Source organism: Lampetra fluviatilis, chromosome 19 (assembly GCF_964198595.1).
Source record: "Lampetra fluviatilis chromosome 19, kcLamFluv1.1, whole genome shotgun sequence".
NCBI lineage: Eukaryota > Metazoa > Chordata > Hyperoartia > Petromyzontiformes > Petromyzontidae > Lampetra > Lampetra fluviatilis.
The window spans coordinates 13,976,136-14,000,131 of record NC_136293.1 but is presented as its reverse complement, the minus strand read 5'-3'; the positions used below and the strand labels follow the sequence as shown (position 1 = coordinate 14,000,131).

The 23,996-nt window shown below is 45.4% G+C and overlaps 1 protein-coding gene across 1 annotated transcript in view; it reads left to right on the top strand.

Moving 5' to 3' along the window:
- The first annotated feature begins 5,052 nt into the window (after positions 1-5,052).
- Positions 5,053-23,996, top strand: part of LOC144937517 (cilia- and flagella-associated protein 337-like) — a 48,394-nt gene continuing 29,450 nt past the window's right edge. Inside the window, exons 1-4 of the mRNA XM_078864761.1 lie at positions 5,053-5,120; positions 8,031-8,337; positions 19,375-19,428; positions 20,259-20,357. Coding sequence (XP_078720887.1) covers positions 5,053-5,120; positions 8,031-8,337; positions 19,375-19,428; positions 20,259-20,357 — 528 coding nt within the window. The remainder of the gene's footprint in view (positions 5,121-8,030; positions 8,338-19,374; positions 19,429-20,258; positions 20,358-23,996) is intronic.

Sequence of the window (23,996 nt, the reverse complement as noted above, 5' to 3'; positions counted from 1 at the left end):
CATTTATTCAACTGGAAATAGCTCGCGAAAATGTGCACAGGCACAATTGTAAAATAAATCTGGACATGAATACAGCATTGCAGTTTTTAAAACCTGAGCTATGAGAGATTGCAATGTTTTGAGCTGCCTGCCAAAATATTAAGTATAAAACTCGCAAAAAATATGGATATCAAATGCCGAGTATACATATGATTGAAAATTACATTGATACCAATATTTACTTTTAAGTGCAATTGATGCTGTATATCAAATAAATATAATATTTGCTGCATCTGTGGCATTTGGTACCATGTGTTTTTTTCCCTAATGAAGTACTGTACTGTATAATGGACCTGCGTATCTCCGTGTGATGTATGTAAAAAACAAACTATTTTCTGGTTGCTTTGAAGTTAAAGTATGACAATATATCAGCCTATTTCTCCTGATGCTGGCAAAATTAACAGCACGAAAGTTAAAGAACATTTTCTAATACATTCTATGCATACGTTTAGAAACAATTTAGCTTTCAGCAGTTGCGCATTTTTTGGTGCCACCAATCTTATATTCTGTTGTATTAAGACTAAATTTAATGGTCTAATTCACATATCTTGCCATTTCATATGACGACTATCTGATTGATATATTTCTGGTATTTGTATCTGTTTTAGTTAAAAAAAAAATAATACACTCAACATAATACATACGTACAAGTTTTAGGCTTAATTTTAGGGCGTGATAATTATGACTCGGTGAAGTAAAGTTTACTGAAATATTCCCCATTATACAAAGCAAGGTAAACAGTGAGTTATGGGATATGTGCAGATTTTTCAAATCGGGTTAAAAGGCGATTGTGTTAGCAAATCGTGTTTTTTTATCATGGAAAAATGATAATGCTATGCTTTTCATGCCCATTGCCTCTAACATACAAGTGACTTGGAGGTAATTACATAAAGTCATGAATTTTAATACTGTTCTCAAAATGTGCCTTATGCCTGTTGCGTCTGTATCATAGCAACTGTTTTGATGTATATGACAACTGACTATGGTTTCAGTCCATCAATTTCTGTTGCCCAGACTAATTAGAGATAAGGCAGGATCATTTAAAATTGATTAGGAATTAATTGCAGACTAAATCACGAAGCTTTCTGTGCTCTGACCCAAACTGTGGGATAGTCAAGCTTTGTTGCCAATTCAATTACAGGACATTGTTTTTACATTAAGGGATTAAACTAAGCATAAATTATATAAATATTAACAACCAATCACCTCCATGGATTCCAGCCATGGATTCATTTCATACCAATCTACTATTGGACAGATGTCCTGAAAGAAACTGATGCCCTACCGTGTTAATATTTTATCATTTATTAATTGAATTGTCTGTACTTCTCATATCTACATTTCATGACACAGAAATTCAAGTATACGTTATGCCTTATCACGTGTTTTAATACAAATGTCAGTTGCTGTCACCATATCTTGGCCATCAGCAAAAGACTAAAGTGGCTTTTGAAAAAACATGGGTTGCATTTTCATATCGCATGACTGACTATTTATAATTGGGGCTTAAACTTGATGAATTCCTCTTCTTGGTTCTTTCGGTAAAGTCACGTAGAAGGTAAGTAATAAAATAATAAAAATAAAACATAATAAAATAATTCTCACGACGTTTCGGCCACAACGCAAGCGGCCGAAACGTCGTGAGAATTATTTTATTATGTTTTATTTTTATTATTTTATTACTTCCCTTCTACGTGACTTTACCGAAAGAACCAAGAAGATGAATCCCTGCAGTCACGAAAGCTTTAAATCGAAATTTGATGAATTCTCTTTGATAAATTGTAGACGATCTGAAATACTCGTACCATTCACCAATATAATATCAGCAGATAGCTTCGTAATGAAATTGTCAGTGGCATTCCAGGTGGAATGAGAACTGAAGGGTTCAACCGTTCTGTCCCGGAACTGCAGTTTCAATTTAACGCTGCATTATTCCTCTCACCTCAAGTGAAGACTTTTACAGGTAGGAACAATCGTCCCACACTGCCCACCAGGGATTATTTGTCTGTCTGTCGTGCATAGCCACGCCCTCGATCAGGAAAAGAGGGGTTAGCCTGTAAAGGCAAACTGTTTATAAAGGTTTAGAGATGGATGTAGCCCAAGTGTGTCAGCAGCATGGGCAGGGCAGCTAATGTTAATGCAAGAGAAAGACAAGCAACTACACCAAAGGGGCGCCAGGCAATCATTGCACCTCGCTCCACACACCCACACTGCTGATGGTGGAGGTTGACAAGAAAACACAAATCAAGTCATGACCCAAAGTGGTTGATGAAATCTCTCCAATGATTGCTGAGTTTATAACCATCCTCTCGGTTGAAATAGTGTCTGTATATATGGATGAATTTATGAACGAATCTGTGTTGATAGCCAGTAGGCTTGCAACGTACCTTCGTCTTAGAGAAATACATTTCGCGTGAGCCGGCTGCATTAAAATAATGATCAGCCACGGCAGAGGTATTGGTCCTACTGTGTTTCAAATCTGCCTTATGCTCACGTACACAGTCCGAGACATGTCGTTTAGTTTCCCCAATGTAACTGCTGCTGCAGATACAGCTTAGTTTGTAGACGCCGGGATATTACATGTCAGGAATCTTGGTTTAGATCGCGTAAGTATAAATGTGTCGTACCCCTCCACCACCCGACACAGCCAGTAAGGTTTGTCACGTAAACAACGCGCCAATTTGTAAATCCACAACATTTACAATTTGCTCTTTGGTTATTTCCGTAAAGTCACGTAGAAAGAAAACAAATAAAATAATAGAATACGATGTTTCTATTGCAACACAAGCAATCATCATCAGGTAGAACTAAATTTGAGAGAGAGACAAAACACAGACACGGAGACACACAGATAGACACACAAGTAGATAGACAACACAGAGACGCACAGAGAGAGACACAACATAGACACATAGACACCCAATGCCTCTGTGTCGAGGCCTTAAATTGAGAGGGGGGGAGGGCAGATAGAGAGGTGGGTCTGCTGGAGCAGATAAACTAGCATGTCAATGAGAGAGCTGTGTGGAAATCCACCCCGCGGTGGCAGGGGGATAGAAAGATCCAGCAAGTCTGGTAAATTTTAGAGAGAGTTGTATGGAAATCCACCCCGAAGCGGCCGGGGGAGAGAAAGAGCGAATGGACCTATGAGAGCCTGGTAAATTTTAGAGAGAGAAATAGTTTGAGAAAACAAAATTTATCAAATCTTTTGGAAATGTAATGTAATGCAACACAGAGAGTCGGCTAACACACAGTTAACGCATAGCCTGGTTGATTACATTCTCCAAAGATTTCTAAATTAGAGAGGGAGAGGGCAGAGAGATAGGTGGGTCTGCAAGACGACGTCATCACTGAACCCATCAGGTGCAGAAATCAGAGGTGGGGGAGGGGTGTTATTGTAATAATATCATAGATTAGTAATAATTTAATTAGTATGTGTTTCCTCTATAAGTAATTGTGAGCTGTCTTCCTCTTCCACGCGTGTACGTGCAGTGGTGCACCTGATGGGTTCAGTGATGACGTCGTCTTGCTCTATTTAAGACTGGAAACAGGTGGATTGCTGCACGATTCTGGCAAATCACCTGATGATGGTGGATGTAATTACCAGCGAAACGTCGCACTACTCAAATTGTAAATGTTGTGGATTTACTCTCCAACACACCCGTGGGCTGAAGTAGTAACTAGCTAAAGTTCTGCGAAAGAAGTCGAACATACAGTAATGCGCTCTGTGGGTCTTTCGGTAAAGCCACGTCGATATAAAAATAAAAGCTCTATTTTTTTTTCACCTGAGGACGGTTGCTTGTGTTGCGATCGAAACGTCGTGATTTCTTTATTATTTTTCTATCTACGTGACTTTGGGGCCGTCCATAAATGACGTCACGCAATTTTGGACGATTATTGACCCCCCCCCCTCGTCACACGGCGTCACAAAGTCAGACCCCCTCAAATATGACGTCACAAAGCTCTGCCCCCCCCCCCAAATAAAACATGCTTCAAATCGCTTTAAACTATTGTCATTGTAGTGCGTATTTAATGTGGCACTCTGATGTTGTAGGAGAAAATATTTATTAAAACGTATATTTCATTAAGTAGAACGTGTTATCTATATTTATTTAAAGTTGCGCATTTTGATGTGACGTCACATTTCTCACCCCCACCTCCCTCTTCACACCCCCCCCCCCCACCATAGGTTCGTGACGTCATTTATGGACGGCCCCTTTACCGAAAGACCCAAAGAGTGTATACAGTAATGTGGACCGTGTGTACGTGCAGTGGTGTGCACTTTATAGGTTAGAAGGAAGAGTTGGATCACTTGGATGTGGCATTCCGCGCCCGCCCCTCGCCCCCCGCCCCGCCCCGTTCACGGCGTGGGTGGGGGGGGGCTTAGCAGCTGGGGATTTGCCGGCTTCGCTTTTTAAAAACACAGAAACTCACTTCTTTAAAATAACAACAACAAACACGTCCATTGCTCTACAACGAAGGCGTCTTCCCTTGCTCTGTGCGCTGTAGCCATGGGCGCCCGTCTCGCGGCGCGTGCCCTGGTAGCGATGCGCCCGCCGCTTGTTGTGGCCGTCGCGCGGGGAGTCGAGGTCGCTGGTGCGATGCGCGCTCAATAGGCGACTCGCCAACAGCCAAACACTCCAACACGGCCCAGGCAACAGCAGCAACAGCTGCTGCTGCTGCTGTTTGTCTTTGCTGTCCGTAGGCTGCTGCTGCGCACTTCACTCTGTGCGAGAGGTCTCTGGGGGGGCCACGGTTCGTGTCCCTTGCGACCAGCGCCCCAGAACGACAGCAGCCCTGCCACCCGACTGTGGAGTGACCGCTCAGCCGCCGTCACTCCGCCTCTCTCCCGCTCTGTACACCGGCCGCACCTCCGAGGAGCACTGTTGGCTACGTACGGTGCGACAGACGTTCAACAGACAGACATACATACAGACATACATATAGATATACAGACAGACATACATACAGACATACAGACAAACATACAGACAGACTTACAGACAGACACTAAACATGTCGCTGGGTAGGAGACTTCGACCAACCTCAGCCACTGCAAGGCTACAGACCCACACAGCCAGCAGGTATGTTTCGTGTTTGGTCAAAGTTATATTATTGTTGATTTAGTAGTTTTTTTTATTTCCATTCTCATGGTAGCCTAGCAATGCCGCAGCGGCGTATTGTTGTGTGCACATGATTTATGGCAATGTTGGCAGGTAGGTGGTGTTCAAGTTATAGACACGCCACTAAAACACGTGGATTCGTTACCCGATTGCGAAAGTGACATCGTATTTCAGAGCCTCGCTCTCTGCATTATCTCCCACCAGTCTCAGTACTATTAAACACGTTGAATTAATTATCTTATCTAAAACATTTGAGCCACCACGTTCACAACGTTCAATCACCGTCGAGAATGGAGATTTTAACTCAATGGGGGCATCTATATATGGATCACCCAGTATTGCATCAAGAGCCCGTGTCTTACTCTGTACATTCTATCCCACACACAATCAGTACACGCATTGCTTAGACACAAGATTTGTATCGTATTGTTAACGCAAGCCTTATGACCACAGCAAACCTAACCGCATAAAAGAGCCACGCTTTTCGTAGCTATTGAATACTAGACAACTCCTTCAATAATCCGAATGTGTCATAGCCGTGTTTCGATCCACTGCTGGATGACGAACCTCCTCCAGACGCTGCGGGGGTTATTCGACCATACTTCCCCACGGGGGTCAGTGCGAGATGGTGAAGGCAGGCGAGCGTGGACGTGGGAGCATGGAAGTTCAGTACAGCAATGGACTTTGCAGCACTGCCTGTTTAGCGTGGAGAGTAAAGCAGCAGAGTCGTTGGCTATCAGGCATCGTCCTGGCGGCCCGGGCACGAGTGGCCGAGAGCAATGACGGAGTGGAGGCCACGGAGCGGAACGCATCCGAGGGGAAGCCGAGCGGGGAGATGGAATCGGCTCGTAAGTCGGGGCTAGCGAGTTCGAATCCTGCTCACGACCGACAACAGTGACGGATATCTGAACCTTTCCTGGGCCTCCCCTAGGTCGACTCGGCCTCAAATGAGTACCTGTTGCTCGTGTGTAAACATCGCCACGAGGTCAGCTGCTCTGTGACTCAGTAATGGGCGCTGGTGCCACGTGCGGCCAGCTGACTGGGAGAGACGCCGGTCGGGTGCTAGGCGATGCCAACGGCAGTGACGTGCGGTGAGGTCAATGGCAGGGGAGGCACTGGCTCGTGTCAGAGCCAGATTCACACTGCGGGGGCGTGGCCTCACGGAGGGGAGCGTGTTAGACACGTCCCCATCAGTGAGGCAGATGTGATAGCTGCCTCCCCTGGTGCTTTTTCATTGCAGTTTCATGACGAGACCAGCGAGCTTAAATAGCTGTATACACATATGTGAAATAAGTTACCTGGAGTATGGAAGGCGAGGACATGAAATGAAGGGGTCTACAAACATTACATTGGTGACATAATGAGATATTAACAGGCACGCGCTTATTGCCCGTGCTCCATCCAGTTCCCGAGGGGTTGCGCAATCAGAGGGGAGGCTGAGCTCGTCGCTGCCTCACCTCTCGTCTCTTCCTGTATTTGCAGCAGAGCTCCGCCAATTTGGCGATTTTGACTATAAAAATGATTGGAACCTTAGATTTGAAGCTGTCGTGACTGCAAGGATTCATACTCTTTTGTTTTTTCGGTAAAGTCACGTAGGTAAAAAATTTAATTAAATAAATGAAAACAACTAAATTAAATCACGACGTTTCGGAGGCAACATAAGCTTCCGTCTTCAGATGGAACCGTTACAGCCAAAATCACTTACTACAGTGATTTTGGCTGTAACGGTTTCATTTAATTTATTTTTTACCTACGTGACTTTACCGAAAAAAAACAAAGAGAATGATTGGAATCGTACATAAATGACATAACACAGATAAGTGGAAAAATCTTAATATTTATTTTATTTGATTATTCTTTATTTTACTTTTCGTAACAGCTATTTTCATTGGAGCATGATAGGTGAGGCTCTGTTGATATAGCCATGCCATCATAAACTTTAGATTTCATGATATGTTAAGTTTTTTCTTGAAAGTAAACGGCAATTAAATATAATTGGATGTTTAAATTTTTTACGGAATTATAATTTTTAATGGAGCATTGTGTGCTTTGTATAATATCAAAGGACATTTAAATGTCAAGCTGTTCATGGAAACTGAACAAGTAAACTTGTCTTCTTACAGCAAGAGCAATGCTTGGCTGTGTTAAGTGGCACTGGAGCTATTTGAATTTCCAGTCGTCCAAGACGGTAATGTCAGCGCGTGTGATATTTCTACTCGACACCATCAACAGTCTGCGGTTGAATGGACTCAACAGCCCAGTGGAATGTTTGTGGCACCTTGTAACAGGGTACTACTTATAACGTTTTTATCAAAATAAATAATAATGTACAGGCCTTTGTCAATCTACTGCTGGACACAGACTTCCCTAGATTGTATAGGGCATGAAGGTTGGTTAACCAAACTTCTTCAAGCTTGTGAGCACGGGTTGGTGAAGAGGGATGGCGCTGTTAGCACCGAAGTGAGCTGTGGCTGGGAATCCTACTCTGGTAACAGGGTTCATGGCACAGTGCACAAATTAATATAAACTCTGCAGCCAACCAGCACAAGTGATTGGCCGTGCTAGAGAATGCACGTGTAAGGTTCCGCGTGTCTCGTAGCTCTCAGCCATATACATATTGTGGCTCATAGGGTTAGGAAAGTTTGACCACCCCTGAAATAGCCAACCAAGGTGAAAACATCACTTAGAACAACATGGCGCGGTAAGAAAACCCCCAAACCCGAACGAATGCTGTATCTCATTATTAATCCTCTCTTCTGGAATGCAAAGTGAGAAATTCTAAAACATAATACATACAATTCTTTGGTGAAAAAAGCCTCTGTGGTCATTAGCTGACACCGCTCTCATTTCCACTCGCGTCCCATTTGCCAGTGTCTTTGAGGAGCGACGCCCGGCCACCGCCTTCGCTGCCGCGGGCAACCGGCGGGAGCAACCTTCGGCATGGCACGACCCGGTGCGGCCATCCCGCACCCAGAGCGCGTTTGCCGGCGCATTAGTGGCGACCGTCCCGGGGCGGGTGGTGACGGCGCACGGCCACGGCGGCCCCGGCGCGACGGGAGACGCGAGGCCCCGGCGGTCGGAGACGGCGCCGGGGCCTCGACGGCACTCGGTGTCCACCGCGTGGGACGCGGCTCGCTGCCAACGGCCACTCCTCCGCCGGGACCTGTCCATGGCTCGGGTAATCCTCGCCCGCAGTGTGGCGGGAGCTCGGGGAAAGTCTTCACTCGGCAGTGGATTGCTCATCAAACTAAACTATGGAACTATTTTTATTTTACCAGGTAACGCCCACTGAGCTCTAGCTCTTTTTCAGAAGCGACTGGCCACAAATGATAGCTCAACGAAGTGGCTTGTCACGTGCAAATGTATTGCAGACAGATATTCTGAATGCGCGTTGATTCAAAATGGGGAGGGAAAAACCAGAGTACGCAGAGAAAAATCCACACGACCGCGGGGAGAATACGCAAATTCCAAAGTATGCAGGCGTCAGGGTAGGGATCAAACCCACGACCTCCTGCATACCAGGCGAGGTAGTTAACATCTCGCCACTGTGGTTCATGGTCAAGGGGTCAGCAATAAAAATAACAAGAAGGGCAATTGTTTTCGAATTTGGTAAAAAAAACCCTCAATATTTCAAGAGCGGCCTTGCACTTGGTGAATACCAGGCAGTGGTGGTCTTTAATAAACAATGTCATGATGCAGTCCTTAAATAGCCGACCCCTGCTCACGGTGAATGATTGCGATGATTAACCAGGGCGGCCGCTGGGCTTCAACTGAGAACCTCTGGCAGCAAGCGGCATTTGTTATATATGAACAGTGTACAGTATACATTGCAGCAGTCTTGGTCTATTGGAGGGAAAATGGAAATTGTAATTGGGGAGCATCACCAATTTAATTTGTTTCATCATATATATAAGCATTAACATTCCGTTTAAGAGTATGTGTATGTGAAGCAATTAAAGCTTTCAAGCCTGCTCAAATTGGGTAAAGGAAGATTGAGAATGTTTGCTTTGGCATTCTCTTATCAAATATGAAGACTGGCAAATCTTGTTGTTACAATGCAGATTTGTAAATACTCATTTCAGTGCGGGGCATTGTCCTAAGGCCGCCGCGTGGTTGTAAATTCATACTGGTTATGCAATTCCAGATATGGCCCACGATTGCTTGGCATATGTGATGCATTATTTTGATAGATTTTTTTTTAAATCCATCTTTATCTCAGCAGGATAAACTCCTCATTTTCACAGCTCATTTTCAGGAGGCGCAGTGATATATCTGTCTCAGGTAAAATCTACTAAAACGGCAGATGTAAGCCACAAAGCACAACCCAAAACATGTATTGCCAGCCCTCTGTTAAGCTCCTCAAAGTCCGCACCTCCTATTAGCACGATTGGCTACGTACGGTGCAAAATAATTTCACCATACAACATGCTGCTGGATAAAGCCCTCTGGATGCCGTGCCAGTTATGGAGGTTGTCTGACCATTCTGAACCAAAATAAATAAGTTGATACTCATTCATATGTCTTTCCATTTAAAGATCTAAATATTACTTTATACATCCCATCGGGCGCACGGCCTTCTGGGAGTGTATTTTCTCTCAGCATTTGTTGAATACAAGCAGACTTTAAACCGGCGTTGACATTCAGTGTCTAGCAGCAGAGTCAGGCTTGCTTCACCTACCACAGCCCAATTCAAATATCACTACCACTGATGTGTGAGCCATGGCCTGGAATTGAACTTGGGTCTCCGTGTTCAGAGTGCAGTGTTGCGAACCACTGTGCCAAATGCATACCAAAGTAAAATATAAGGCAACGTAAAGATAAGTAAAGCAATAACTCAATAGTTGAGATATAATAGCAGAACTGAACTGTGAAAGTACCAACTTCAATATGGTATGAAATGTTATGAGTTGTTAAATTCCTGTAAAATTAAGTACACGGAAGGAACATTTGGAGCACAATGTACACACTTGAAAAAATGTAATAACTTGATTTTGACAGCTCCGTCAATACATGAGCAATCTTGATTTGAAGTTTTCGTGACTGCAGGAATCGAAACTCTTTGGTTCTTTCGGTAAAGTCACGTAGGTATAAAATAAAATAAATCACGACGTTTCGGGCGCAACACAAGCGTCCATCATCAGGTGGGAAAGCGTGGTCTGCTGCTGAGGCAGACTGCTTTAAACAGACTGTTAGGGTTAGGGTTTAAACAGACTGTTTTAAACAGTCTGCCTCAGCAGCAGATCATGCTTTCCAACCTGATGATGGACGTTTGTGTTGCGCCCGAAACGTCGTGATTTATTTAATTCTATACCTAATTTACTTCATCGAAAGAACCAAAGAGTATGAATACATGAGCAGTTTCGATCAGTTCCACATTGGGATCTGACCGGTTCAAATCAAATGGTGCTCGGGAAGAGGAAGCTCTGTGTTTCCAGACCACCTTGACGGGAGGGTGGGGGTGTGTTGAGCTTGACAGATGTCCGACAGAAGGGCATGGGTAAGATGTTTAGTGGAGCCAGACATATGTATGTTGTACGTGTGTTGAAATTTTGACGCACTGTACGTAGCCAACCGTGTTAATCGGAGGTGCGGGGGAGAACAACAAACTAAACACAAAAAGGAGTTTACAATCTAGATTTGAGAGTGCATAGCTCCAGTGGCTTCCTAATATCAGAAGAGCGTTCCAGACGGCCGCGGAAGCGTACCTTAAAGCGCGTGATGCGGTGACCGTCTTTATTCGAAGTTTAGCCAAAAGCCACTACGAGGATGACCGGAGTTTGCGTGATGGTTTATGCTTCTTGCCATGTATTCGGTGCAGATTACATAATTGTAAAAAAACGAATCCAGGAAAGACTTTCATACATGCATGTTGCAGTTGCGTACGTTTGTTGGGCACAAGTGGAGCTGCACCCGGCAAAGAAGACAAAAGCCCGAGATCAATGCTCGCTAACGAAACACAGAGCATGTCTGAACCGAACAAGACCGTGAACAAATGAGTAGTTAAGTGGAGAGTTGCCTCTGTCCCAGCGCAATCTATCACCGCCCCGTATTTGACGAGGCGTGAAAAAAATCCTTGGCTTCTTTTCTCACCGGCTGCAGGCGTCTGGGTCAAGCAAGGGGCGGCACTGGTCGGCGGTACCGTTCAGTCATTCGTCCGTGGCCCCTTTAACACTGTGCCACTGCATTTCATTGAGGCACTGTCACTTTCACACATGAACACAGTCGTAAAAACTATACGGCTTTTAAACTAAAGGACAGCCTTGCGATAAAGCCACAATGAGATTTGCAGAGTGCAGTAAACCGTTTGGAATTTTGCATTATTGTTGGATGTATTTTTCAACCTAAGTGAAAACGCTTTGCCATCATTTGTAAAAATAAGGCACACAATCATTCATACCCTCCACCATTTAATGCGTTTTTACAATCTTTGGTTATGACTCAAGTCAAACAATATTTTTTGTGATCGTGATCTGCAGGGTGTTCATGCACCTCATCACTTAGAATGCACCTGAATCCGGGGAAAAACGATTCTTAATCAGATTTCAAAACACATCTTGTGAGCACAAGGATACATTTAAATCAATCAATCAATTAATTGATGCATCGCTATAAAATAACCTGTAAATATATTTTTTGGAGAATGGGCCCAGTGTCATGACCCATTTTACAAATTTTAACATTACTCACGACAACCCGGCGGGAAAAATATAACGTGGGGACATTTGGAGCACATGACTATTAATTACCCAATGTACGTTGCCATGACTACACAACTCACCAGTTATGCCAACCGTATTCCGCTGATTCATAGTCTCTCTGTATCTTTGCATTTGCCGCTCTGCAAGGCTGTTCACGGACTGACGTGACTAAGGTGGTAAGCAAACGAATGGACTTCCTGGCTGTGTCAGCTGATCGGCACACTTTGAGGAAGCTTCCCAACCCTGGGCTGTGCTCACAGAATGTTGCTGGCAGACTCCGAGAGGAGGTTTGGTCCAAAAGCCTCTTGCACCTACACAAGATGACCAAGTCATACCCCACATCTCAAAGACGCTTGTTTAATTTACTCTCAGGAACTTATACAGCAGATGTTTAATGCAAGCTCTGAAACACATCTGACATTGCTAAAGTGACAGTTTCCTGCTCTTCGGTTTTTTCGGTAAAGTCACGTTGGGGAAAATAAATAAATAAGAAAAATAAAACAAATAAATTATTAGAAATAATAATATAAATAAAATAATAAATAACGACGTTTCGGAGGCAACACAAGCTTTCTTTATCAGGTGTAAAAAGGCACAGCAAAATAACTGTAGTGAGTTATTTGTGATGGGACAATTATTATATAGGGTAAGAGGAGGGGGGAGGAGCCAAGGAGGACGGGTGCAGGGTGGGGGGTGTGGGTGGAGTCAGGAAGGCGATCCTAGAGTTGAGGGGGGAGGGGCTTGTCTAAATGTGGCAGTTTCCTGCAATGTTTGTAAAGATCTCCCACACCTCCGATTAGTAAAGCTGGCTACTTGCGGTGCAACATAAGTTAAAAGTACATAAGTTTAACACGTCGTAGAAGGCTTTCGCAAACAATATCATACATAATATAGTTTTTTTGGGTTAGATCGCGTTAAAATATAAATGTGTCGTTAAAACCCGCCACCACCCGACACAGCCAACTAGTAAAGGTTGTCACGTAAACAGAACGTGCCAATTCGTCACTGGTACAGCACTAACCGGTGTGTTGGAGAGTACCATCAGCGCCTTCACTCATCTCGTGAAACTGTGAACTCTCTTCTAGAAAATGTAGCATTCATTAATCATTGTACGTGCCATTATATATGTCGGCTACATATACGAATCAGAATCTTTATTTAGACTGGAGGACTGATGAGCTATGAAGCTCATTTTCCCAGATGTCCAGTGGGCAGGTCAGCAAGTTGCAATGTAGCTGTCAACTCATCTTTTTATGGCACTTTCAAATTTCCAATAGTCTCTGTGGAAATCCACACCGATAGGTAATTGGGTCATATGTATGTATGTTTAACTTCTTTCGCACCGTACATAGCCAACCATGCTAATCAGAGGTGTGGGTCGATTCTATGGAATTACCAGCAGTAATTTGCTTTTAAGATGCACAAATCCGTGTTTGCACGTTCACTTTTTAATCCACCAGGATACATTTAGAATTTTACAAACAAGCACCAATATTCGTGAAATTTATATTTCAATCTTGACTTAAATCTTTCGTGACTGCAGGAATTCATATTCTTTGGGTCTTTCGGTAAAGTCACGTAGATAGGTTCAAAGAAAATAACAAAAACTACGACGTTTCGATCACAACACAAGCGATCGTCATCAGGAGGAGAAAAGAGTAAAGCTGCTGAGGCAGACTGTTTAAAGGTTTAGAATGGGCGTAACCCAAGGGTCATACACAAAGTGGGCGGCGCTAGTGATGTTAATGTGAGAGATTAGCATGTCAATGTAAGATCCGCGGGCGACGTCCAAGACGGCACATAGGTGGCTATGTTAATGTGAGAGATTAGCATGTTAATGTAAGATTGCAGAGCCACTGCAGCGTCGGCGCGCGAAGTGGCTGTGTTGGTGTGAGAAATTTAACCTGTTAATGTAAAATCAGAGCCGAAAATAACAACTAACATCGGAAGGTGGCAGGGTGGAAACATCACAGCCAGTTATGACTTAAACTGGTTAATAACGTCCTTCCAATGATTTCTCAGTTTTTACCCATCTTCTCGGTTGAAATTGTGTCTGTGTCTATAAATATGGATGGCTTCATGAATTAATCTTTGTTGATAGCTAGTGGGTTTGCAAAGTACCTTCGTCTTGGAGAAATCAATTTCGTGTGAGCTTACCGCATTAAAACAATGATCAGCTATGGCTGAGGTATTGGTCCTACCGTGTTTCAGATCTACCTTATGTTCACGAGCACGGTCCGAGACATGTCGCTTAGTTTCCCCAATGTAACTACTGCCGCAGACACAGCTTAGTTTGTAGACGCCGGGGTATTGCATGTTAGGGATCACATCCTTCACAGATGGGATCAGATCACAAATTTTATGTACTGTGTTAAATCGAACATGGGTGTTGTGTTTGCTCATGATTTTGGAAATCTATTTGATGACCCCTGCTATGTATGGCAATGTGATGGTTTTGATTGGGTCCTCAGATGGTTCTTTCCCAACGGTAGGGGTGCTTTACGGATTGTGTAGTCTGAATATCCATTCATCTTGCGAGCTTGGTGTACGTGTTCCAGTTCACTGGCTAAGCAATGATGGTCGGATATACATCGAGCTCTATGATGTGGTTGAGGAATTGGTTCAGAGCTGGTAGGCCATGTGGCCAGATAACGAACTTCTCATCTACGTACCTCTTCCACAAGGACAGACATAGAGTGGATGCCTGGATGGCATCTGTCTCGAATTTTTCCATGAAAACATTGGCTACAAGTAGAGATAAGGGAGGAACCCATTGGGGTGCCTTCATCTTGTTTGTAGAATGTTCCATTCCAGGTGAAGTAAGTGTTGGTGAGGCAGTGTCTCACCAGGGCCGGTACATCAGCATTTAGTCCTTGTTGGACCAAATCTTCAATGATTGCAATGGTGTCAGGCACAGGAACTTTGGTAAACAAAGAAACTACATCGAAACTAACGAGCAAATCACCTGGAGATAGTGAGATGTCCTTAATTAACGATACCAAGTGAGCTGAGTTAAGTACAGCTGAGGTGGTCTTACCAGTGAATGGTTGTAAGGTCTCAGACAGAAATCGGGCCAGTTTGTAGGTGGGTGAGTCAATGGTGGAGACGATAGGACGAAGGGGTGTAGCTTCTTTATGGGTTTTTGGTAATCCATACAATCTTGGTGGTCTAGCAGCAGAGGGTTTTAAGGAAAACCGCTCGGTTGGTTCAATTAAAGATGTCGAATCGTTGATGATATTGTTGGTTTTTCGTAACGAGGCGGTTGGTGGGATCTCTTTTAATTTTGGTATAGCTACCATCATTAAGTAGGTCCTGAATTGTGTTATTGTATGTGGTGTTGTCGATGATGACTGTGGCATTGCCCTTGTCGGCTGAGAGGATGACGATATCGTCTCTCCTTTTGTTAATTGATTAATATTTAACAACCAACCTCTACACATTGTCTCCTCTAAGCTTGCAAAAACACTTTTATATAATGTCCTAAATGAAATGTTCTCTTAAATGTACAGCTGAGGTTATTTTTTATCTGATGGTAAATACGGCACAAATGATGGTTGATAATAATGATGCTCTTGTAATAATTGTTGCAGGAGCATCTGAGCTGTAATATAGTTCCAATAATTAGCTCTCCTATGTTTTTTTCAGATTCTACATGCTCTTTTCTGTATAACGTCCGACGTTTCACTCCACGTGCTGCAAGCTTCTTCAGGAACTAAATAATTAATTCCTGAAGAAGCTCCCAGCACATTAAATAACTCCACAGCACAGCCTACAGTAGTAGTGCAAGTCATTGTCTAAAGTGATTGTGTAAGTTATTGTATAAAGCACCGACCCTTCGCTCGATTTGAACCGCATGTTCCCTACGAGACGCCACATCATCCCCGCTGCCGAGTTGCGTCCACGCTCTCAGCAGGCCGTTAATAAATTACCAGGCGCACTTTGCCGCTCCACGCGTTGGCAGTCGGCGAGGCCGCGCGATCACATCCCCAGGGCAGTAACTATACACTTGGAAAATTCGGTGGCCTTCACTGTCCAGCTTCAGTTTCCTTGCACCAGCATCGATTTACATCCGAGACACAAGCAGCTGGTGAGACGCTCCAATTGTTCGTCTGATGGTTTTCAACGTCGGTTGAGTGATTTTGTTCACGGGCTTCGTTCATCACGGGCTAACTCGCCATTACGGCTTAATGTTGTGACTTCGTCTGCTTTTGTTTCTCCCACAAGACAGCACCGTCATGAAACTTAAAGGACTGCATCAGCGGTGAAATGGGGCCTCCCATACAATTTCCCTCCACCCCCACCCATCTTCGTAGTTGAGTGCCGAGGCCCCACCAGGCAGTCGGCCTTGGAACCGCTGCACCACCTGCACACTCGACAGCCACGGCACGCGACTGCACTGTCATGAACAAACCTTGCCTTCATACGTTAACATGCATGTCTGCTCAAGACATTTTTCTGTGGCTTCCTGCTACAACGATTGTGATATTGTTTGAAGGTTAGCTTTTGAAATGTATGCAGTTATTATTACATATGGCCTACAAACAGATGGCAGTACAACTGTGAATTATTGAACTAAGCAGAACTTTGTTTGTTACCCCCTCGAGTGCATGGGGGTTCTCCAGTACTCCAGTTCGTTCCCTCTCACATGCCGAATGATCAATAATGGATTTGATCAAACCAACTCAGTGAGGCTTTCCTGGGTAAGTGAAGGGCACTATTAATTTTCAGAGGATTATTATTTATGCACCAACTAATTGAAAATTAAAGTAGAGTAATGTGTGCAATTTTCAGACTGAACGGGACTGCGTGCTTTTGAAAAATTATTCATGGAGTGGGTTCAGTTTGTTGAGGAAGCCTTTTCCGTGGTCTGACTTGGAACCCAAACAGCAATGGCATCAAAACAGAATATAGTTGTTTTGGAGAATTCATGAAATCATAAATTATCTTTACGTTAAAAGACGAAGTACAAAGCAAGATGTTAACCAAGCATTGTTTGACAGGATGGTAATGCGTGTTGCACCATTTTACAATTGACATAAATGTCAAGGGCGTGTGAGTGGGGCAGCCCAGGCTGGGGACAGCATGAAGGTGGACAATGGCGTTTTCAGGTTGTCCCACGTGTTGTTTGGCACGGTGTCCGATGTTTCGATTCGCATCCAGGAGCTTCTTCAGGAAGTGAATTCAATGGAGCGAAACTAAAAATTAAGTTCCTGAATTTAACTTGTGGAGCCGAACGTCGGACATCATTCAAAACAACAGGCAGGAGAGCTTACACAGCACAGCCGCGCAAGCCGACGCAGTGGTATGCACAAGGGTGGTCAGAATAGAGATTCATGAGCGCACAGTCTGCATGCAAATGTGGTTGCGTGTTCCTTTGCGGGGCACCCTCTGAAATTTGGTTTCCGTGTTGCGCACGGCAGAGTTCTGTTTCACAAAGCACTCATCTGCATGCCTGTGCTTGCCCTCCCAATTAGGAGATCCCGTCCGACCACAGTGCCTAATTGGCTGGCCCGTGCTCAAGTCATAAAAGCTTTATTGTCATGGCAAACAGGAATTGGCAGCTATCAGCCACGGCTTGTGGGGAAGAAGAGAGGGCACTTACTCCAAGCAGCCAGTAGATATGCTACCAGATTAAAGTGATATTTTTTGGTGTGCTTCTGGACACCATTTTACTGATAACATTTAAATTGGACGCTCGAACGTAGAGCCATCACGTCTAAACAACGAACTGGAAGGACATTTTAATAAAGTGTGTTCTGTAATTTGTCATGTGATTATACTTTTCTTTTTTAAAATCACAGTATTATAATAGATTCAGATTTTATATTATTACGGGGCTTTAATAGATGGTCAAACACCCTATGATGAGATTATAACATGGAAAATGCTACTGCCATTGCTGAGCAAGGAAATGGCCCATGGAAGACTGAAACGATTTGCCAAGAGGAGGTACGTTATTTATTGTTATCGTTGTAACTAAAAAAAATTGTTTCTAAAACATGGTTCTTTGCTAGGAGTCTGCTCCTCTGTGCGGTTAGTGCTTCACCCTTGCTATCACCTTACTATTTAGAACATGTTTTTAACACTCAACATAAGCAATAGTAGTAATAGGGTTACCGTGTCAGGAATGCATATCATTCTACCACGTAGGTTTTCGCGGTTGTGTTTTTGTGTCGCACCGCGTGCGCCTGAAGAAGCTCCCAGCACGTGGAGTAAAACGTCGGACATCGTGCCGAACAAAAACACTTGGTAACAACCCGAAAGCGTGTAGGAGAGCCACGTGAATGGTTGTTGGAGGTACTGACGCAACGCTTGCCAACACAACAGTGCCTCTCGGTGGCCACACCGAGTTGCCTGCGATGAAAGCAACGACCCTCGTTACGTTGTTACCGTTAAGCTCCAGGGGAGATTTATGAGAAGCAACTTGTGCGCTTATTTCCATTTGAATACGGTGGTTTGAAAATGTTTTGTACATTGCTACTTTCAATTACAGTCGTAATGGAAATTGTGGAAGTAAAAAAACTTGATAAAATGTTTTTTTGTTTGCGAAGAAGCCATTAATAATGAATTGGGAAAATATTTCAGTGCAGGCCTTTAATAAACCAAAACCAATCTTAATTCTAAGCGAGACTTTCCTGGATTAATGAGGACCGTGTTATCTTTGTCATTATGAATACAATTTAGGAAAAAATCATGCGTGCATTATGTAATGTTTTTCCAACATGTTCGTCTGTGGACAGTTAATTTATCAACTGAGGGGTAGTTGTGTGGGCAATATTCATTTGCATACAGAGTATTTGCAAATGATTCTAGATTTGAAGCTTTCGTGACTGCAAGGATTCATATTCTTAGGTTTTTTCGGTAAAGTCACGTAGGTAAAACATTAAAATTAATAAAAGTAAAATAAAATAAAAATCACAACGTTTCGGAGGCAACACAAGCTTCCGTCTTCAGGTGGAACCGTCACAGCCACGACAGCTGTATCAAGTAAATGAGAGATTACAAGAGCTTTTTATTTTATTTTACTTTTATTAATTTTAATGTTTTACCTACGTGACTTTACCGAAAAAACCTAAGAATATTTGCAAATGCTCCTTTTTGCTTTCACGTGCCCACGTTTTGGGCAAGACCCTATGGTGAACGGAGTCGCTGTTGGGTGAGTCCAGAGGGTTTGCAACCTGCTGCTCCGGAGCCTCATGCGGCTCTTCAAGGACTGCTCCGTGACGTTGCCCATGAAGGACCACCACGGTCTCGTATTCACCACGTGCATTGCCGCTCTTGAAATACTGAGTTTCTTTTACCGTATTCGATTTTTTAAATTGTTATTTCGGTTGACGACCCCTGGGTTAGTCCCTACTAGCAACACAACCTTCAGGCGCGAGCTTTGATTCACTCTGATCAGCCTCACGAGAGTTACGGTGCGGCTGCATGGAGTTTACGCATGAACACTGACAACCCGAGCTTCAAAGCGTGAGAAGGAATTTTGTTTTGCTCATTGCGTGAAATTGTTTCGTCAGATTGAAGAGAGTGTGACGTTAGAGCATTTGGAAAAGCTGAAGACTGCCTTTGAGGTAAATTTACATTCAGAGCTATTGAATGCAACGGATGAATTCATCTTTGAACAGTTTATTACGGTTTCCGGACTTGTTAATATTTATAAAAAAAAATATTTTATACGTTGAGACTCTTAAATCTAGATTTAAAACTAATTTATTTTGAACTGCATTTTGTGTTTAGGATGTTGTCCTTCCCCCGCACCTCTGATTAGCACGGTTGGCTAAGTACGGTGCAACATACATAATACATACATACGTCAATCAACAATGTTAAATAAGCTTTAAACAAACGCTAAATGGAATAAGCAGCGATTCATCCGTTTGGCGATACGTGACTTCTGCTCTTCAGCAAGCGGGGTCAGTACCCTACAGCCCCCATCTCCGATGCTACGGAGCTGACTTCATCTGGTGGATGGGGATCCCCAAGCAGTTGAACGCTGCCACTTTAGCCATAAACATTTTCCATGAACGGCCAGGTGGCTCAGCGATAGAGCCGTGTGGCTCAGTCGTTAGGTCGCGAGTTCAAATCCCAGTTCAGGGTTGACTCCGTCCATCGTATTTTCCAGGGTCGATAAAATGAGTACCACTTTGTGATGACGTCTAGAGCGGTGCTGGATATAAATTCGCCCCCGCCAAAGGAAAGCAATGTAACATTTACACCATTGGCTCAGGACTGTAAACGGGACATGGGTACCACCTCAATGTTTATATGAGCAGCAGGAATTCACCTTGATTTTCGACTGTATTTACATATACGTTTATTGAACTTCTTTCGCACCGTACATTGCCAACCGTGCTAATCAGAGGACAACAAACTAAGCCGTGCCGTGTGCCACGTGTGGCAGGAGGAAACCCACGCGGGCGCAGCAGCAGCAGCAGGAGGGGCTCTCGGTTTGGAGGGCTTCACGGCGGCCCTCAAGGGCGCCCTGGGGCCCCGAGGCACGGTGAGAGCCGCGTCGCTCGCGGTGAGAGCCGCGTCGCTCGCGGTGAGAGCCGCGTCGCTCGCGGTGAGAGCCGCGTCGCTCACGGTGAGAGCCGCGTCGCTCACAGTGAGAGGCGCGTCGCTCGCGGTGAGAGCCGCGTCGCTCGCGGTGAGAGCCGCGTCGCTCACGGTGAGAGCCGCGTCGCTCACGGTGAGAGCCGCGTCGCTCGCGGTGAGAGCCGCGTCGCTCGCGGTGAGAGCCGCGTCGCTCACGGTGAGAGCCGCGTCGCTCGCGGTGAGAGCCGCGTCGCTCGCGGTGAGAGCCGCGTCGCTCACGGTGAGAGGCACGGTGAGAGCCGCGTCGCTCGCGGTGAGAGCCGCGTCGCTCGCGGTGAGAGCCGCGTCGCTCACGGTGAGAGGCACGGTGAGAGCCGCGTCGCTCGCGGTGAGAGCCGCGTAGCTCACGGTGAGAGCCGCGTCGCTCACGGTGAGAGGCACGGTGAGAGCCGCGTCGCTCGCGGTGAGAGCCGCGTCGCTCGCGGTGAGAGCCGCGTCGCTCGCGGTGAGAGCCGCGTCGCTCACGGTGAGAGCCGCGTCGCTCGCGGTGAGAGCCGCGTCGCTCACGGTGAGAGGCACGGTGAGAGCCGCGTCGCTCGCGGTGAGAGCCGCGTAGCTCACGGTGAGAGCCGCGTCGCTCACGGTGAGAGGCACGGTGAGAGCCGCGTCGCTCGCGGTGAGAGCCGCGTCGCTCGCGGTGAGAGCCGCGTCGCTCGCGGTGAGAGCCGCGTCGCTCGCGGTGAGAGCCGCGTCGCTCACGGTGAGAGCCGCGTCGCTCACGGTGAGAGCCGCGTCGCTCGCGGTGAGAGCCGCGTCGCTCGCGGTGAGAGCCGCGTCGCTCACAGTGAGAGCCGCGTCGCTCACGGTGAGAGGCACGGTGAGAGCCGCGTAGCTCACGGTGAGAGCCGCGTCGCTCACGGTGAGAGGCACGGTGAGAGCCGCGTCGCTCGCGGTGAGAGCCGCGTCGCTCGCGGTGAGAGCCGCGTCGCTCGCGGTGAGAGCCGCGTCGCTCGCGGTGAGAGCCGCGTCGCTCGCGGTGAGAGCCGCGTCGCTCGCGGTGAGAGCCGCGTCGCTCGCGGCACCGAAACCCGCGGGGCATGGGACCTCAGTGTCTGCCGCTTCGACAACCCACACCGACACAGCGTGGGGAGGAGGCCTTGAGCACTAACAAAGGGGTCTGAATTATCATGATTATTATATCCATTACATTATGTTCAGAGTACATATATCATCCATGTTTATTAATGGACACAGTAAACATGAACATATCTTCCCCTGTTACGCTGCATTGGCTGTTGTGGCAAGGAGATATGCTTATTTTAGATTGCACGGTGCATGATGCCGGTGCTGGGGCCAACATCATGCCAGACCGCCTTCATCTCCCCAGTGGTGATGCTAATAAACTGGACAACAAACCAACTTTAGGCCAAGTCAACCCAGGAGAGGCCCAGACCAGTTTCAATTACCGGTCGCCGGTAGTGTGCATGACCAAGGATCGAACCCCGTAGCAGAGCGTGCCGATCCTATTGCATGACGTGTAGCCATGTTTATATATGCACACACAGGGGCATGCGGTATTGCAAAATACATCTTTCATCTCGACATCCGCTTCCACCCCGTTACACAATGATGCGCAGCGCTCGTTCCGTTGCTTATTTTCCGACTCGTCCACCAACAGCAGTGTTTACAGGAAGAGCCGAGCAAGGAGGACCTGCTTCGGGTTGTATTCTTCCCCCGCACAATGCACCAGTTGCTCCCTGTACAGAACAGATTGTGGGGAGGTCAGCATCTTCTTTGAGGTTGCGTTGAATCTCAAACTCGGGGCATGTACAAACATGCAGCCTTTATGCCGGGGAGACTCGTGCAACGAGCGTAGCGTGTTGGCCAACGGAGTGGGCGGATGGCATTGTTTGTACGTGTGAGGCAACAGCCTGTTCTTTACAATGAGCTCAAAGCTCTTGACATTCTTAACCTGGTGGGACGGGGTAAGGGGGAGTACGGTGAGATGACCCACAGCAGTGGGAGAAGCCTCCAATCACCAGGGTTAATTTGCCGCACGTGTGTATGTATTTTAGCCGATAGACTGATGACTAAAACATATTGTCTTTGTATGTAGAGACGTGAAATAGAGATCTGTTTCTATGTTATGCCATGGTGTAAAGTTACCCATGACAAAACACATCGAGAATGCACCTGAGCTCATCAGACGCTTAGCAGGATTGATCCGGGATAGTGCGATGATGGGCCACCACCGCACTTGCCAGGTGTTATAGGCTCCTGGGCTATGTAGAGCACAGCAGAGAGCAGTGTGGCAAAATCGAGTTCTGTACTGTCTGCTACACTGCCCGCCTTCACCAATCTGCATGGTGAAGTATGGTCAAATACCCCTCATCTTCGAGTGGATTGGTAAAGGGCTGTGGACGTGTACGTATTAGATTAGTGCATCATCGAGTTGAGAGTGTAGCAGGTTTTTTATATCTAAATTGAAAACGAATTTGTTTAACTGCTTTTTGTGTTTGGTTTGTTGTCCTTCCTCCGCACCTCCGATGAGTACGGTTGGATACGTACGGTGCGAAAAAAAGTTCAACATGCATACAACATACACACATGAGATCTTGAGTTTAAATCTTTGCCGGGGTTGATTTGGCCCATAATCTTCTCAGGTAAGATAGAGCGAGCGCTGTGTGGTTGCCGCTGCATCACTCCGCATGTATCACATGTCCGCTATCCCCGTGGGACTAGCCCCTGCTCATAGGGATGTGGAATTTCCACGGATGGCTCAGGACTGCAACATTGATGCACACCCATCCACAATTGAATGATTTCTGCAACCCCCCCCCACTCCCCTGCGGGGTTAGGTGACTGTGTTTATCGGCTCTTACCCAGAATCATTCTCCAGGATGCATGTGGGAAATATGATGCTGAAAGGCCATTTCTTTCTTGGAATACTATTACGCAATTTAAAAATTTTCCAACTTTTTATTTCGAGAAATCTCTCTCAAGCATTTTACCGCAAGTGCACACTTTGAACATCAATGAGCGACAATTGCACTTCAGAGAGCTGCCGTAAATGGTTTTGAAGGCACGTTGTCGGTCCTGTAAAATGTGAAAAAAAAGATGATGAAAAGCAACGTTGTTTTACTCAGAATGTGCCTAATATGTAGTAGATTAAACAGCACTTCATCAAACAATGCATACAATTTGAGCATTTTTCTTTAAGTGAAATAAAAATTTCCGGGCAGTGGCTTAGTTTAAAGATTCTGCTTACTCTCACCCACTGATAATTTAGGTGGTTTATATCGAAGGATAGAAAGTATGTGAGCTAAGACTAAATTAAGTACAAGTTATTACATGTACATATAATTGTACATTTCATTTGTAAACAATTGCAATTCAAAACACAATGATTATAGGACAGATGTAAATAGTAAAAATAATAAGTCCATTGCTAGCCAACCCACACATTGCCATGAGTGGTTTCACGGCATGCTGATTAGTCCAGGCTCGTGAAAGGGGTGCTCAAGATGAGTTCAGATGTCGCTCGCCATGGATGTAAACCGTGGCCGCGAATCGAGCACAGGTCACCAGGTTCAAAGTGCAGTGT